Raw genomic sequence first — 18,039 nt, forward strand, 5'->3', positions numbered from 1 at the left:
GTGACTTGATCGATCTCTTTCAATAACATCAAGAGGAAAGTTCAACAAGAGCAATTGCAGTAGTACTAGCACTGAGTCACATTTTGTCCCTGAGTGGACCTAACCACACTGTAAAGCCCTCTCCTAGCTCAGGAATTAGTGCCATCCAGTGAGCAGCTTTAGAAACGGCAGGGTCTTGCACATGCCCTCCAAAGCCATGCTACTCAGATGTGTTGAAGCTATCAACAACCAGACAACTTCAGAAACCCCATGCAGAGAGCAGCCCTGTGCATCATCTACTGTGGAGAACCAGAGATTGCACTGACCTCATGATGACAACCTGCTTCTGTGCTGCTGGGGAAAAGCTGGGTGTGGGCTGAGAGGTTCAGAAATCTCAGTTGGCCTCAGGGGGACCCTGAGAGGACTGTATAAAGGGCCGGTGGAGGGAGGAACAAACCAGCTGACGCTCTCCTGTTTCTGTTTCTAAGGATTTGTGTTTGTATAAGAGAAGAGGAAACTGGAAAGTGAAACTGACATAAATCAGCCTGAGGAGGAAATAGAAACTTAATCCTGAGACTTTCCAGACCCAGCCAGTTTCCCAGCCTGAAGCAACACAGCAAAGCTAGGCTGACACATGGTGTTTATGAAGCAGAGTCCCACAAGACAGTTATTGTTGTAGTTTAAAAAGAGGCTGAGAGAGTAAGACACCATGCAACAGGGCTCACGTGGGGAGGTTTTTTTTTTTTTTTGGAGGAAAGGGAATGGGAGAAAGGAGGGAGGGGGATGACTGGACTCAGGAGACAGGAATTGCAGAAGAGGTTAAGTGCCCTCCTGATAGACCCACAGCATTTGCCTTTAGCCTGAGAATCTCAGTCAGGTTTCCTCTCTAGTCCCCTCCTTGCCCCTTTACAAAATTCCAGATTGTCAGCAATAAGGCAGCCACACTGTAAATCATTAGAAAAAATTCTTACTTGCAAAGTCTAAGTTCCTGCTCTGAGATAGGTGATGGGGTAATGTTGTGAGAAAGGAGGGCCGAGGTTATGTAGTCTTTAGTTGGATCCCCCATTCCCCGGTTGTGTCAGGCTGATGGTACCCATGGGAGGGATGCTAACTAAAACAAGTCTCAATGGGACTATAACACTCCTGTGGTTTCTGCTCTCGCTGGATGAAGATAGTGTGAATCTACTGGCATGGACTGATGTGGTTTGGACATGGAATGTTCCAGAAAGGCTCCCACTTTGACGGGTCTGGAGGGTCCAAAGAGTTCTGACCACTGAGTTTCCTAACATGATGGCCTCACTGGAAAGTGGTGGAAACTTGTGGATGAAGTAGATCACTGGACGCACATACTTGGGGATGCGACCTTGTCTCAGGCCATCCTTCGCCTCACTCCTGCCTCCCTGGACTCCATGGCATAAGTGTTCCCTTCAGCATGCCCCTCTGCTGCCACAATACTAGAAGACACACAGCCAACAAATCACGTCTGCAACCTGAGACCATCAGTCAAAATCCACCCTCCCTCTTTCATGATTTCTCTCAGGTGTTTGTCACAGCAAGGGAGAAGTGTCAGGGAGTTGGGGTGGGATGGGGGGATGAAAGAAGTCTGATGGGGAACTTCAGCCAATCTCATTCTGCTTAGGGTGTGTCCCCCTGGGGCCACACAAAACAAATGTGTGCTTGCCTTTTCCTTTCTTTTGCCCACTGCGTCCCCAGATCACTGGAACCCTTGACACTCTGAGTGCCAACCCAAGCAGGGACCGGAGACATCCATAAGCAGGCTTGTGGTCAAACAGTGTTCGTATGTAGGGTTGGAGCAAGATGAACAGCAGGTCGAGTCCCAGCGTTTTACAGGCTTGCTCGTTAGCACTTAGGGCAGCTTTGTTGGGGACTTACCACTTACCTCGGTGAATATCTGAGAGAAGATGTGAGAAAGTGACCAAATTACCTCTCTTGACTGATGCTGAAGCAGTGAAATGGGAAGCCAAGGGACCCAAGACAGGAGGGCACACGTGTGCCAACTGCACTACCAGGGTCACATTTATTGTTACAGCTTCTTTGCTCACAGACACAAGTTTGCATTTCATTATGGAAGCCTTCCTCACAGTCCAGCCTGTTCAAGGTTGTACAGGCAGGATGATGCTATTTTCCTTCAGAGAAGTATCCGAGGCCTAGGAATGTCATGTGACCTAACTCCTCTCTAGAAATGGAGGAAGAATGCAGGCATTTCTGGGTTCCTTCCCACATTTGTTGGCACTCCAGATTGCCCTCTTAAGAAATATCAGCATCACAGGTTTTTATGTCTGATTCATAAATTGTCACATCCTCGTTGGCCTTAGGAAGAGAAATGCCATTCCCTGAAGATGTGGTCCAGCTATGCCCTATAATCCATCCAGGGTCCCTCTGACTGGGTTCTTGCCTTGAATTTCTGTCTGGGCTTCCCTCAACATAGACTGTAACTAGTTAGCTATATAGACCCTCAAGTTGTTTTAGTCTGTGTTTTTTTCCCAGCAACAGGAAAGAAAACACGAATAAAAGTCAAGATCAAGTGTGTGCAGATATCAGACATCAAATATAAAAAGAACAGACACTTCAGGCAGCAAAATAATTAATGCCACTCTTTATTATGATACTTAAGTCTAAGACAGTGAGCATACAGTAAAATTTTTATTCAGCCAGAACACTGCTCAATGTTCTGTCATGTGTTAATCACCAATAAAGTTTATTGTTTTTCCAGAAATTCAAATGCTGATTACTGATGGACTTAAGTACATACAAAGCCTCTTAATATTTAAAAGAACAGGGAACATTGTTACAGCTGTTAGATTGTTCAGTTTTAACAACTATTAATCTAATATATTTTGATTGCTGTAAAATGTTCATATATACTTATAAGCAAACTAATGCCAATAGTGAAACAATTTCTACCCTAGAGGTGGTTGTTAGCCTCACGTTGGGCCAATCGCCTCTCTGCTGCTGCACATCAACCTTAATGTTTAGGCCATTCCAGGTCTACCGAGGAAACACCAGTTATCAGTTTCGTGATGTTCCTGAGTGATTTTTAGAGTTCAAAGAAGTTTTCATATCCATCTGTATGTAACACTTCTAATGGAGGAAAGAATCCTCCCTCCAGTACCCATCCCATTTCCTAGTCCTACCACCAGGCCTCAGTTACCAAGTTATTCTCCCACCCCGTGTCCTTCCTAGCATCTCTAATGCAGGCTCATTATAGCACTGTTGAGTAAGGAAGTATTCACATGACAGGGACATCTTCCTAATAGTGACTATAAACTGTTTCTTCATGGCTTTATGATCGTCAAGGATAAATCAACATTCTCTTCATCTTCCCTGGAGTTTCCACTCAAGGTTGAAATAAATATTTATTTCAATTGTCACTATGGTAGACAGAACCCCTCTTATTTCATACAGCTCCACACTCATAGGGAGAGCAGAGTCATATTCAGACTGACGTCCAACTCATGGTAATCCTCCTGTTTCAGCTTCCAAGTACTGGAATTATTGTCTTGAGCAACTGCCCCTGGCTCCTGAGTTTTAAGATGGGCACTGGTATCTATGAAGAACAAAGCTGTGCAATTGCTAAAATAACTCAAGGATGGAAAACTCACCCAGGTGAGGAATTTGACTGCTTTGCATAAATACAGAAAAAGCCCAAGGGAAGCATCCAAAGAGGGTGATTAAAGAATTGCTACCATGGGAACTATTTCTAAGAACTAGAAAGAGATCTACACTTTTCGCCAGGCTCCTGTAGCTATGGCTCCAACTGGTTCCTCTCTCGGAGCTCTCCCCGGTCCAGCAATTCAGGTGCTAACATTTGATAGAAGGGTTCCTGTCCATGAAGTTGTTAAATACATTGAATGGCCACTGGTAAGGGTTTCAGTTTCCTGCCAGCAGTAGCACTGCGGGCACCATGTCACCCCCTACTCGTCCCCATCCTCATGCAAAGATGCTGAAGGAGCAGCCTTCTCAGCATCCAGCACCCTCTCAGCTTCTTTAGCTGCTTGCTGGTCTTCTTCATTCAACTCCCGAAGGAACACCAAGATGTGCAAGGCCTCAGAATCAAATTCATTTTCAGAAAGTCGCCTGAGGGCAATTCTTTGAAGTTTGTTTATCATCTTTCCTTTAGGCTTCGTCTCCCGCCTTATTTTCACACCCTCCATAAAATGGTGGATGGCCTTGTCTTCACACTTCATTTGAAACAACTGGAAATTGCCATATTGTAGGTGGAGCAACTGTTTAAGGCCTGGTGTGAGAACATTCTTGAATTCTTTCTGGAAGTAATAATCGGCTTCTTCATACTGGTTTGTCATGGCATAAAGACCAGCAAGGTAGCTACAGGAATGTTCGAGAAATTCCTTGATCTCCTCTGCTTTCCTTAAGTGGTCAATCGCCAGTCGCATTAGTTCCTGAAACCTCGTTTGATTCTCATTCAATGCAGTCTCTCTTCTATGAACCATTCCAAGGACTTTTGACCTGTAGCAGCACCCAATATGGTAATGCACATAGGCATTGTTAGGCAGGCATTGTAAAGCCTTTCTGAGCAGCTGTATAGCTCTGTCAGCGTCATGAATCTTGTAATAAAACTTGGCTGCACTGAGCAGCACATCTGTCGCACCTGGGGCTTTCCTTATGGCTTCTTCAACTAGTTCCCCTGCTTGGTTTTCATCTACTGTCTCAAGCTTCAGTGCCAAAAGGACTTTAAGATAAGGGTTGTTGGGAGAAAGTCTGAGGGCTTCCTTTAGAGAGTCAATGGAGTCCTGCCATGCTTGCCGGTAGTCCAGACGGTAGCTTGCAATGGCCCATCCAGAGGTGAATTCTGGGTTCTTCGGGTCCTTTTCCAGAGCCTTCTCAAAACACACCTTCCCTCTCTCATTTTGGTTCTGGGTGCACTTTAATCGGGCCCACCCTTCCTCACAGTCAAGCTCAGGACTCTCAATCCTGTAGGGACTGGAAAACTTCTCACAGACCCCTCTCACCTTGTCAAGATAAGCCTGTGCTTTTGAGAGTTGGCCCATGTGATAGTAAACCCAAGCGTAGTTCCCCCAGGTGACCAGACTTCTGATTTCTACTTGGTCAGGATGCTGTTGCTGGATGAAACATTCAGCGTCCTCTAAACTCTTCAGCGCTGCCTCGTTTTCACCTCTGCGGTGCTGGACATAGGCCAGGATGTTGCACATCGTAGCTTTACACTCACTGTTCTGAAACTCATCCTTGTTAAACACCCTGTCCTCAAAGTCATCCAAGGACTCATCTCCTGCTATCAAGTTCCAGGTGAAATGGCATTTTAGCTGCTGGAGCTTGCTCTCCAAGGATTTCTCTATGGGTGTGCTGTGGGACAGAAAAGAAAAGGAACAGTCATTTGGGAGACACCACACGTTCACCTGTCAAGGAGTGGGATCACAGCGAATATTCCTTTCCTTCTAAAGAGTGTTCATCTAAACCTAAACAAGAGACACGCTTCCCTTTCCTTTCTTTCAATATTTGTCATATGTCTGAATTACTGCATAAGGAAGTAAGGGTTTGCTCATTTTAGGCAGAAAAACTGACAGAAGGAAGTGAGTCAGCCCTAGATGGCATTTGGGTTTCCTAGAAAGACTGTTTCTGTTAGCTACTTCCTGCCTGTGTTGGAGGGTCTGTGGACCCAGCACAGTCAGTGTTATTCCTGGAGCTTTTTACTTAGAGATAGTAACTGAATTTCTTCTTACAAAATCCCACCACAGTTCTTCACAGACCTTGAAAGAACAGCACTCAATTTCATACGGAAGAACAGAAAACCCAGAATAGTTTCAACAATCGTGTACCATAATGGTTCGTCCAGAGGCATCACCATCCCTGACATCAAACTCTACTATAGAGCTATAGTAATAAAAAAAAAAAACAGCTTGGTATTGGCATAAAAACAGACATGTAGACCATTGAAATCGAACTGATGACCTATACCTTAATCCTCACACCTACGAGTACCTGATTTCTGACAAAAAGTAAATGTACTACAATGAAAAAAGGAAAGCATCTTTGACAAGTGGTGCTGGTCTAACTGGATGTCAACATATATTAGATTGCCAAGGGATCCATATCTACCGCCAAGCACAATGGATCCAAATGAATCAAAGACCTCAACATCTGACATGGGTTCAGGGAACCGAGCTCTATTCCTCTAGAAGAGCAATATTTGTTTGCAATTCCCAATCTGTCTCTCCATCCCCAGTCCAATTTTTAATATACCTTTGATGTGCTTTCTTTGTTTAGTCTAGCTTCTTGAAATTTATCACATTAGTTGTGTCTTTTATTTAAACATTTTTATTCTTATCTGCTGTTGGATCACTCTGTTAACCATTTATTGTTAAAAGATAGTTACTATCTTTGTTTTAAATTCTTTTATTTTGTATCTTGTACTTTGCACTGGGTGCCCCTTTCCCTGCCCTCTTCTCTCTCTGTTTCGTTGCCCTCACTCCTCTCTCAAAGCCTCCATGTGCAGTGTTCCCACTTTCACTTTATGTCACATGCGCCCTGGGGCCCTCCGTCCCCCTGCTCTCTCTTTTATATCACATGTGCTCTGGTGCCTCCCTGCCTCCCTCCCTCCCTCTTTCTTTTATATCATTTGTGCCCTGGTGCCCTCCCTCCCTCCCCCTGTCTTTTATATCACAAGTGCTCTGGTAACCTCCCTCTGATCGCTTCTCTTTTAATGTCTCTTTTCTGTTTTCTTCTGATCCTGATTCCATTTCTAGTTCCCTGACATCTACACACATTCATATAGTTACACATGTGTAAAGCTAAGATTCACAGATTAGAATAAGCAGTGTTTGCCATTCTGTGTCTGGATTTTCTTACTTACTATTTCCTAGTTCTATCCATGTTCCTTTGGATTGCATAATTTCATTTTGTTCTGTAAAAACACATTATAATTAAAATATAACTGCTTCACTTCCCTCTTTCCCTGTTTTTCCTCCAGTATCATGTGTCTCCTCCCTCAAACTACTTCCATGCTCTCCACTCTCAAATTAATAGCCTCTTTTTCTTTGAGCATTTGGCATATTTTTGGATATATATGCAAAAATCTCCAAATACAATCTGCTGAGTCCATCTTTTGATGTTTGTGTGTATGTGTTTAGGGGCTGAACACTAAGTAACCAGTTAGGGAGCTCATCCCTAGGAGAGGATAGTCCTTTAATTTTTTTTAAATGGCAGAATAAAATTCCATTGCATGTACCACAATTCATTATTCATTTATCATTGTTGGACACCTAGGTTGATTCCATTTCCTTGTTTCATGAAGGAAAAAATACATCTTAGTTTGCAATAAACATGGATGATCTGCAATAAGATTAAAGTCCCTTTGGGCATCTGCTCATTCGAACTACTTATATCTTATTTCCAATCATTCTTGAATTTCACACATTTTACCATCATTGGGATATTTCATCTAATAATTGTATTATATATGCTAGCAATGCCTCAAACCTTTATTTCAGAATGAAATGTAGTCTCCACATTCTTCGCCTGTTTCTTCTTCTTACATTGGTGATATTTCATTTTGATAGCTTGCTAATACTTTCATATTCTTTTTAATATCCTTTTGAATTTTATTCTCTCAGATTTATAGTTTATACCAAGGATAGGATGTGTGGCTGCAGGAGAGGCTTATAGACATTTAACTCCTTTTCCCTCAGAGTACCATTGTGACTCTTAAAGTCTTTTTTCCTCTTTTAAGATTCCCTTCAGTCTTAGCCAGAGACAGAAAAAGAAATAAGCAGGAAACAAAGTAACCCAGCACAGAAGCCTCTGGAACATTGTGGATTCTCACTTCCATTTTCCACGCTGTCTATAAACAAGCTATGTATCGTAACACTACAGTTTCTGACTTGTACAGTTGATAGCTGGAAACCCAGATAGAGCGACAAAGATCGTGTTTGACGGTACTGAACCTCTGTGCTACCAGACAGGGGACAGAGCTGAGAGGCAGTGAATGAGAGGAGCTCCTTCCTCCTGTGCTCTGCTTAGTTCGCAACCCTTCTGCATTCTGAGACTAATCCAGCAATTGCAAGTAAACTTCAGAAGAGGGGGAAGCAGTGTTAGTGGTCAAAGTACATCTTTAACAATAAAGAAATTTAAAAAAGAATACTGTTATATAATATTCATATTAGATACTCTCAATTTAATTTTGCAATGATAGGGGAGGGGGACAGAGAGAGGGAGGGAAGGACGGAGAGAAAGGGAGAGAGAGAAATCACAAGAACAATTCTCCCAGATCCATCTTTATAGGAAGTCCCTAAGAGATCAAACAACCCTCTCTGATGTCAGGTAGATAAGCAAATCTGGAGGAAACCACAGTGAGTCTCTATGACAGACTGACAGCTGGAGAGACAGAGGTGTGAAAAGTAAAACCAGGACTGGCCTCTCTTGGGACCTTGGCTGCTTAGGATTTGCATCTGTCATCAAGGCTGACTACATTCTCCTCACCAGCAGAGAAAGGAGGGCATACCTCATGGTTGCTGTGCCTCTCAGCTGTGTTGAAGGACTCAGAGCGGCTGTTGGCAGCTGCAGTCAATCTTGTCCTCTGACTCCTAAGGAAGCGCTATAGACCCATATTTATTACCAGCAGCTGATTTCCTTTCTTGTTTCTCTGCAGTTGACCCCACAGAAGAGAAATGGAAACCAGAAAGTAAAACTGATGTCACTTTTTGTTTACAAATGAGTTGAAAGAAAGCCAAGCCTTTGTGCTGTGAGTCAGAAAGTATTGATGTCTTCGATTTGCAACAGAGAGGGTATTCACCCTGGAGAAGGAAACCTTTACCACAGCATCCAGCCTCTTTATCGCCTCAATAGTCCATCCTCACTCTCCTCACCCCTATGACCCACAGGCCACTGTAGGGAGCAGTTTCTATTCCCAGCAGCAAGGATTTTTCTCTGCTTCATTCACTACCTCCTTTCCTTCAAAAATAAGGGTACACTCCCTGCTGCCTGGCAGAGACTTGAAATGCAGATGTTGAATGAATGGACACACAGTTCCAAGTTGGAGCTCTGATAGCCCTCTACCTGCATTTCTAGGCTGTGGCTCCCTGAGGGAAGTGAGCCCCTGCTTCTGGAGGCTTTAGTTTCTCCTATTCTGAACTGGAAACAACACTGCTACCAGATCACCATGGTGATGGGAGGATGAAGTAGATGAATGAGTGAAATGTTCTAGAATCATGCCTGGTCCCTAGTAAGTAGTATAATTAGTAACCAAAATCATTAACTGGAAACCAGAAGGGGCAAACTTTGGATAGTTGCTTTTTCCAGAGCCTGAAATGGTCTGACATTCCATGACCTGTCAGGATCGCTGACAATATGGAGGCAAATCATGTTTAGGGCACTCTATACATCCCTGGCTTCCTGGGACCCGCCTTCTGGGGCAGCATATGCATTCCCAGGTGTTCAGCAGCTCTCATCTGTGATGAAAGAGAAATGTGCTGGTCTTGTATTTTCCTTATTTATGCTTGTGTTCGTTAATCTTGGCCGTCTGCTAGTCTTGGTAAAGCACAGGTCTGCCTCTGTCTGTGGAAGTGTTTCCAGAGACACTGGCAAATGAGAAATCAAACAAGATGGGGAAGACCTAACCTGAATGTCAGTAGCACGGCAGAAGGGGGGAAGCTGGCAAGAGCACCCATGATGAATAAACCCTACTTGACCACTTGAATGTTTGTAATGCTGCCCTCTCCCAAGAACACTCCACGAAGACTCACATGAAGACTCTTGTTTTTGAAACTTTGAACACTGACTTCCACCAGGATTGATCCAAGTGCCTTCCAGACCTCAGTCCTTGAATGAGGTGTCATCATTGGTCCCTTTTTTTTCTCAGGCATTCAGCAGTTTGGCCTGAGCAGCCATTGGCTTTCTGGGCTCTCTACAGAAGGATACTCTGGAAATATACGACCTCTGAATATGCATGGCCCTCTAATACATCCCATTATTATAAACCCTTTGGGAAACTCTGGCCCATATACCACTCTTGAAAACAGAAGAATTACAGAATATACAGACCCATAGGTCAAAAGGTCATAACATAATTTCCCGATGTGTTTTCTGGATCACACCAAGACCCACTACTAAAAGTAGATTCTCACCTGCTTCATTTCCTTCTGTCCTCGCTGACAAATCAAAATGTTTAAAGTGATTTTCCACATGAACTTCAGCAGTTAATGTAGCATCTCTGTTTCCTTCCTCAGAACATACTTTAATTTGATTAAATGTTTTTCCCGAAGCTCCATGTCCCAAAGTCTTGGTTCACATCTAATGGTACTAATGGTTCCAATGAAAGGCAATTAGGTCATTGATGTCTCTGGAAGGGATTTGGGGGTCCTAACCTCTTCCTGTCTCATTCCTCAGGTCCTGGTCACCATGTGACAGGAGCTTCCTTTGCCCTGTTCTCTCCATTGTAATGTATTTGCTGCAGGCCCCAGTGATCAATTACTGAAACCTCTAACACCAAGAGTCAAGATAAATCTTTTTTCTTTTTAAGTTAGTTGCTTCAGGTATTTTGTTATAATCACAGAAATTTAACTAACACAGAAATAAACTCAGTATTATTTCTCTTGCTGTGGTTCAAATGTATCTGTAACATGAGGGGGCCTACTTGTTTGTGTTTTCTGTCTCTCCCGTCCCCCAGATGTTTAGTCCCAGAGAAAAATCACACTGAGATCTCTATAAGTTATAAAGCTGATTGTCCCATTAGGTCAGGCTTCTTACTGGCTAACTCTCACATCTTGATTAACCCATTTTTCTGATCTATGTTAGCCATGTGGCTCAGTACCTTTTTCAGTGGGGCAGCTCACATCCTGCTGCTTTGGTGATCTAGGCAGGAGTGGGAGGAATCAACTTCCTCCTCCCCAGAATTCTCCTGCTCTCCTTGCATCATTTCCACTTCCTGTCTGGTTTTCCCACCTACACATCTTGCCTGGCCAATCAGCATTTATTTAAAACATGATTAACAGAATACAGACAATTATCCCACACCACTTCCCCCTCTTTTTTTAAAAAAAAACAAAGGAAAATATCCATAGTCCATTTTTTTGGGAATGTGGGCGTAGTATGTATTCCAGGCTACTTCCTGCTGGTTGGGGGCGCTGATAATCTTAAGGGGACCTAAAGGAAGTTTAGAGTTATGATCAAGTCCTGGCTGAAGAAAGTATCCTGTGAGTCTTGATCATCTCAGGCAGCAGTCTTGAATCTATTCTGGATGAAGAACTCAGACATCTGGGCCATCTATTCCTGTCGGAGATTTTTCAGGTGGCCTCCCTTGGTCAAAGATGATTTTTCTTAACTCTAAATAAATCCAGAGCCTCTCATTTTCTGTGGAAACAAAAGCAAAATCTCTTCTCCAAAGTAACATACCTTTTGACTTCAATTTTGAAGCCAAGGTATTTTCAAAATACCTATCTTGTATTAATTCTGCAGCATTTATAAGCAAATATCTTTTAGCAGCTGTTGCTCCTTCCTCAGCATTTAAACAATTCAAAGAGAGCATAATAGCATACAGTATCCGCATTCTCTGTGTATTTTCCATCTTTACGTGGCTTTATTTTAACCTCTATCTTTTTATTTTTATTTTTAACTTTTGGCTTTTTGAGACAGGTTCTCTGCATATCTTTGTCCTGGAACTCCCTCTGTAAACCAGGCTATCCTCAAACTCCCAGAGATCCGTCTGTCTCTGCCTCCCCAGTGCTGGGATTAAAGGTGTGTACCACCACACCCAACTACTCTCTTTCCTTTTTTTTTATTTCTAAGAACTTTAAACCATTTAGAGGTTTTTTTTTTCTTTGAATCTCTCTTTACTGTATATCTCTCTTTCTGACCATGTGGGTCTTTAATTTGCTAAGGAATATGGAGAAAACAACAGTCAAAAGATCTTAAGGCATTTCAAGGTCCTTGCCAGGAAGCAAGCTGCAACATTGTATCCATCAGGACAGCCTGCTTGAAAGAGTCAGAGTTTTCCCTGGCAGGACGGCCCAGAAAGCCAGCATTTTAAAACAGCGCAGCTTTTTTACTGCTACGGCTGAAAACCAAAATGCTTTACTCTAGTCTTTCCCAAGCTTTCTCAGGCTTTGTTTGGCTGCAGTTATCCACGTGGGCGCCATTCTGTAACATGAGGGGGCCTGTTTGTTATTTCGGTTTTCTGTCCCGCCCAGTTCCCCCAGCCTGTTTAGTCCCAGAGAAAAATCACACTGAGATCTCTATAAGTTATAAAGCTGATTGGCCCATTAGGTCAGGCTTCTTACTGGCTAACTCTCACATCTTGATTAACCCATTTTTCTGATCTATGTTAGCCATGTGGCTCAGTACCTTTTTCAGTGGGGCAGCTCACATCCTGCTGCTTCGGTGATCTAGGCAGGAGTGGGAGGAATCAACTTCCTCCTCCCCAGAATTCTCCTGCTCTCCTTGCATCATTTCCACTTCCTGTCTGGTTTTCCCACTTACACATCTTGCCTGGCCAATCAGCATTTATTTAAAACATGATTAACAGAATACAGACAATTATCCCACACAAACAAACAGGCCTGGCCCTTTCATGTTACATGTATCCCCTGAAGTTCCTGTGAGAAACTTGATCCCCAGGTGCCAATGTAATGAATGGGGTGCCTGGTGGGTGGTAGGATGCTGAGTCATAGGAGCCAATGACCCAGCATGAATGGACCAATACTGTTACCATGGGAGCAGGTCTCCCAAGGAGAGCAGTTGCTTCTTCCCGGCTCTTTCATCCTCTTTGCTTTTCCACCTTCAGATTGTCCAGCAGGAAAGCACTTGGCACTCCCTCATCTCCCTCATCCTGGCTTTCTTAACTGTGTGGAAGCAAATTTCTCTTCATTATGCATTACCACTCTATGGCATTCTGATAGAAAAGATAAAAGGACTAAGGGTCTTCTTTTTCAGAGATTAAAAAAAATGTGTGTTTTGAGAGAGAGAGAGAGAGAGAGAGAGTGAGTGAGTGAGAGAGAGAGAGAGAGAGATCTGGAAGAATCTAGAGAAGGGAAAGGACTGCCCATGACCAGCACCATGGAAATGGGAGAACAGGAAATAATAGTGGAGGCATCAAGATATAACCCAGTAAAGGAAGCAATAGAGAGTAAGGGAATAAGAGAGAGAAAGCAGATGGCAAGAGTTAGAGGTAGGTATGTAGATAGATAGACAGATAGACAGACAGACAGACAGACACATGAGTACAGTGAGATGAGACGAGCAGAGAATAATGGCAATAGCCAGGTTCTAAGAAGGATGAGTAACTGTCAGCAGGGAAGCCTGTCAGCTGGAAGGAGTTTAGAGTAGAAGAGGGGGTGAGAAAAGCAAGGATGTTCGTATGAACTTTGAAACATATAACAGGTGATAACTGTGATGGTGATGGTGTTTAGAGACCAGAATGAGCTTTGATACACTGATGGTGCCATGGGTAGCCATATGTCCCTTCTGCCAGGTGACGGAAATGACTGCTTTTTGGCAGATAGGAACTAGTTTCACAAGGTCCTGAGGAATTCCACTTTTTTCTGACTACCAGAAATCCTCCTATAGTCTCTCCACTCCCCTAATGATAGACAATTAAGTTGACCTCATTTCTTCGTTTTAGTGACCACTGTTGCCTTTAGCATGGGAGGGCAGATGTTTCTTTTTACCGAAAAAAAAAAAGCTATATTAGGACCAGCAGTAGTAGTGCATGCCTTTAATCCCAGTACTTGGGATGCAGAAGCAGGTATATCTCTGAGTTAGAGGCCAACCTCATCTACAAAGTGAGATTCAAGGCAACCAAGGCTACACAAAGAAACCTGTCTCAAAAGGAAAAAGAAGAAGAAGAGGAAGAGGAGGAGGAAGAGGAGGAGGAGGAGGAAGAGGGGAGAGAGGAATAGGGCAGAGAAATAGGGGTTAAAAGGACAGAAGGAAGGAAGGAGGGAGGGAAGGGAGAAAGAAGGGAGGAAGAAAGGAAGGAAGGAAGGAAGGAAGGAAAGTAGGAAGGAAGAAAGGATGATTGAAGGACTCTGTGGTTAAGAGAGGACTGGAATTCAGGCCTCCGCAACCACATTGGGCAGCTCACAGCCTGTAACTCCAGATCCTAGACATTTGGCTCCCTTAATCTGGCCTCACACATATGTGACATATGCACAGACACACATGTACACATAATAAAAATAATTTTAAGGAAAACACTGAGGTTTAAAAACAAAACAGCTAGTAGACAGAAGTGGACAGGTGTGGGTACCACCTAATCAAGCTTGGTTTCTCTAGAGGCATTTCCTAACATTTGGGATTTCAAAGATAAAGATTCTAGCTTATCAACTCACTGGGGATCCTCAGAGAAGAATCGTCTAAATCCAGGCCAAAACTCATAACAATATATGCTACCTTCAAATAATATAATGATCCAACTCTTTGCCAAGCAAAACCCAGAAACAAGAGCGTGTGAGGCTATGTCACCCGAGCTTGCACCCTTAACTGATGGAAATGGGGTGTGGCCGCAGAGTGGAGGAGACTGGCCCTTCTCTGTGCTCACATCTGCCATGCGCCTCTGGCCTCACTCAGGCCACTTGATGCCTGAGCATCTGCTCGTGTCTATTGCAGACAGGCTGCTCACTCTGGAAATGTCGTGGGAATAAACACCTCTGAATTAACAGCAAACTCTTTCTGCTCTCCATTAAACATATTGAGCGCTTAAGTAGCTATCAAAATCCAGAACTCTTGGAAAACGTTGAGGTTTTCATAGATACTGGATTCAACTTCAAAGAATCATATAAAATAATAATAATAATAATAATAATAATAATAATAATAATAATAATAACAACAATAATGTAGGTGTTACCTACTGGTCATGGACAGTTGACTGCAGTCAGTCAGTTCCAGAGCCTTCTCCCCATTGGTTCAGGGGAGAGAGCAAGAAGGCCAATTCCTGCTTGCTTTGAGCTTCCCTGTAGGAGGAAAACAACAGGCTTTAGTCTCACTTTCCACATTCAGTTTCAGTTTCCTGCTGGTGGCTAGAGCCCTGGAGGAGCCCCCAGAGCTGTTCCAGCCCAGCCCAGAGGGTGTGAAAGTCCACAACAGAGCAGACCATCAAGGAGGGAGCCTGAGGAGTCCTGCCCTGGTGAAAGTCCAGAGAACTTGAGCCACCTTCAGAGCCACGATGGGGTAAGGGTTCCCCTGCACTGCAGTTTGAGTGAACCCAGGACACAGACATTTGCTTGTGACCAGGTCTGCCGGAGTCTGCTTATATTCCTTTGCTCTGTCCTCTGGCTAATCTTATTACTACTGAAAAGGGAACAAGGACACTCATTGTCCTGAGGGTCCGGGATTTTGTTTAATGGGAGTGCTGTTGGCACACAGGATGGGTGACTGGAAGCTTGCTTTGGATTTTAAGGCTGTCTCACACATGTAGTTCAAAATACCTAGGGGAGAATTTAGGATGAATATATATCATAGAGACATATGATTACCTAGGAGTGCCAGGTGCTTTGTTACCCATCCCAAGTTAGTTTAACCAGTGAACAGGACACATTCTTTTTTTTTTTATCTTCCAAGATTAAGAAACAAAAATATGGAAATACAATTTCTTCTGACAAGAGCTATTTTAGTGCCCCCCTAACCGCAAGAAACTCAGTATACATGGTCATATATTATACATGAAACTATATGTACATATAGTATATAAATTCAATGTATATGCAATATATATTATTATATATCCAAGAAATACTAGGCACTGAGTGGAGTCTTCTGTATGTGGATGGCTCTGATTTTTTTATGTTTGAAATTGCCTTTTGGGTTTTAAAGTGCCATTCAGTGGAGCTCTTTTCATGGACTCTAGGACTTCACTGAGCATCTCTTGACTTGAGCAATTACTCTTCTGTCTTTATACAGAGGATCACCAATAGTACATGAGTGCGCAGGAGACGGAGAGCAGCTGTTGTCTGATGAGACAGAATACGGAAATCCCAGTGGTAGAAAAGTGTGGATCCCAAGTAACTCGAGGGCAATAGGCTGGAGAGGACCAGTCAGGTGACAGTCATGGGTCAATATACCAACCCTGCCTGGGTCTACAGTTCCCATGACTCCAGCAGGTGGCTGGGGCTGGTGTGCAAATGAGTGCCTGCAGTGTCAGAAAGGCTGGAGATCTCCAGCTGCGCAGGGGATGCTGAGCAACCACGTGGGCAGTGGGATCCTGATTGCTTTCTCTCCCCATTGCCCACACAAATGGCGGCTGCCTCTGTGCTGTTCAGCTTTCCTGAGTTTGTTTCTGAGCCTCCCAGTCAAGGCAGCTCTCCCTGGACAGCTGGTGTCCAGTTTTCAGAGTGTTCTTAGCTGCCCAGACAATGTCTTTATTTCCCATAATGTGAGGACACCATCTCTAATTTCTGCTGTGGGCTGCTGTAGGCAGGGGAAGCAAATTCAAGCAGGATTCAATCTGTTGTCCCCGGGCCATGACTAATTTTCCTACAGAAATCTGTCCATCATTCCTAAGTGCTCTGGAAAGAAGGGATAACCATGCCTTACGTTATTTGGGAGGGAGACAGAGACAAACAGGCAGAAATAAAGACAGAGAGAACAGAAATTGCTTATGCTTTTGTCTCTTTTTAGCCTGGCTCATCTAATGTTACAGGTTAAAATCTGAGTCCAGGCAGGCACGGCTGCCAGGCATTCCCAGGTACACTTTTCAGATATCCAAGTCATTGTGTCCAGCATCAATGAACTGGGCCAGGGCCACATGATTAGAACCAGAAATAGAGACATTTCCTTAAAGAAGTCTGAAAATTAGAAAGGACTAGTGAGATGAGGGATAAACCCAAAGAGCACTGGGCCACGAAACTCATACCCTTTACATGGCATGAACAAAGAGGCCTGTCTCTTCTCCAGTTGATACATCATGGACATTTTGAGCATCCTCTGTCTGCTACTTGAAGCCTAGGAAAGGAAGTTCCGCCAGAGTTTCTCTTCGTTGATGGTCATTGCTGCTGGTCTCTCTTTGGTGCCCAATCTCAAGCTACTCTCCATAAGATCTGAAATGTCATAAGAAAGGAAGGGGGAAGCATCACAATTGCTTCCCTAGGAGATTTAAAATAGCACAGGGCAGATTGCTTGTGGGTAAAGGTCTTGCCAAGCAAGCACGAGGATTGCAACCCCAGTGCTGTTACTGAGAGAAGAAAAAGAAACCACCATCTGTCCTTCCCAAAGAACCAACAGGTGAAGCACAGTGTGACATGCTGTCCTCTGACCTTCATATGCATGCCTTGGCTGTAGCACGCCTTAACACACACTCACATGAACATACACACGCATGCACATGTGCATACACACACACATGCATGCACACACTCATGCAAGCACACGTGCACACACACACACACACACACACACACACATGAGCGCGCATGAGCATCCAATGTACATGTCACAGGAAAAGGAGTACTGAGGAAAGGACAGAGTTTAAACAAGATCCTAAAACACCGCTAAATATTGATAAATATGACTTCTTTGTATATTTGATTTTGCTTTTCTTAATCTTCCAAATAATTTTATTTTGAGGTTATGATTTAGTTGCATTTTTGAGATTATGATTGAGTTATGTTTTCCTTCCCTCCCCTTTTTTCTTTCTCCTCCTTGAAATCCCCACATAATACTCTTCTTTTCTTGTTTAAAAATCCATGACCTCTGTTTCCATTAAGTGTTACTGCAATCACACACTCACACACACACACACACACTCTCACACACACACGCACACTCAGAGTTCACGGCACAGACAGGAAAGACTGCGTGATGATGGAGTAGGATTGTGGCCTCTGCAAGTCAGGAAGAAATACCTGCTAGGTGAGAGGCTATAGGGGCAGGCAATGTAATCTGAGATTTATAACTAGCTAAGATGATTCAAAGACAAAAACAAAACAACAAAAACAAAAACCCACCAAAGTTCTCTTCTTGTGTAAGCCACTGGGTTCATTGGATTCTCTCTTTTATGTTCTTGTTTGTTTGTTTGTTTGTTTTTGTTTTTCAATACAGAGTTTCTCTGTGTAGCCTTGGCTGTCCTAGCACTTG

General features: G+C 43.5%; 1 protein-coding gene, 1 long non-coding RNA gene and 1 pseudogene across 3 annotated transcripts in view; 1 reads left to right on the plus strand and 2 right to left on the minus strand.

Annotated features, from left to right (window-relative positions):
* The window catches only part of LOC148121329 (antiviral innate immune response effector IFIT1-like), an 89,381-nt pseudogene that overhangs the window by 64,530 nt on the left and 6,812 nt on the right, over positions 1-18,039 (plus strand). The gene's annotated exons all lie outside the window — the stretch shown is intronic.
* Positions 1-18,039, minus strand: part of LOC148121332 (uncharacterized) — a 138,275-nt gene that overhangs the window by 2,161 nt on the left and 118,075 nt on the right. The window lies entirely within an intron of this gene.
* Positions 3,436-8,617, minus strand: LOC148121333 (interferon-induced protein with tetratricopeptide repeats 2-like). The gene is made up of 2 exons (XM_087907962.1): positions 8,477-8,617; positions 3,436-5,322 (listed from the first exon to the last, which is right to left on the minus strand). The coding sequence occupies exons 1-2, from the start codon at positions 8,479-8,481 to the stop codon at positions 3,915-3,917; spliced, it is 1,413 nt and encodes a 470-aa protein (XP_087764088.1). The 5' UTR covers positions 8,482-8,617; the 3' UTR covers positions 3,436-3,914.

This window comes from Myodes glareolus, chromosome 7 (assembly GCF_982192425.1).
Source record: "Myodes glareolus chromosome 7, mMyoGla1.1, whole genome shotgun sequence".
In the NCBI taxonomy this organism is placed as follows: domain Eukaryota; kingdom Metazoa; phylum Chordata; class Mammalia; order Rodentia; family Cricetidae; genus Myodes; species Myodes glareolus.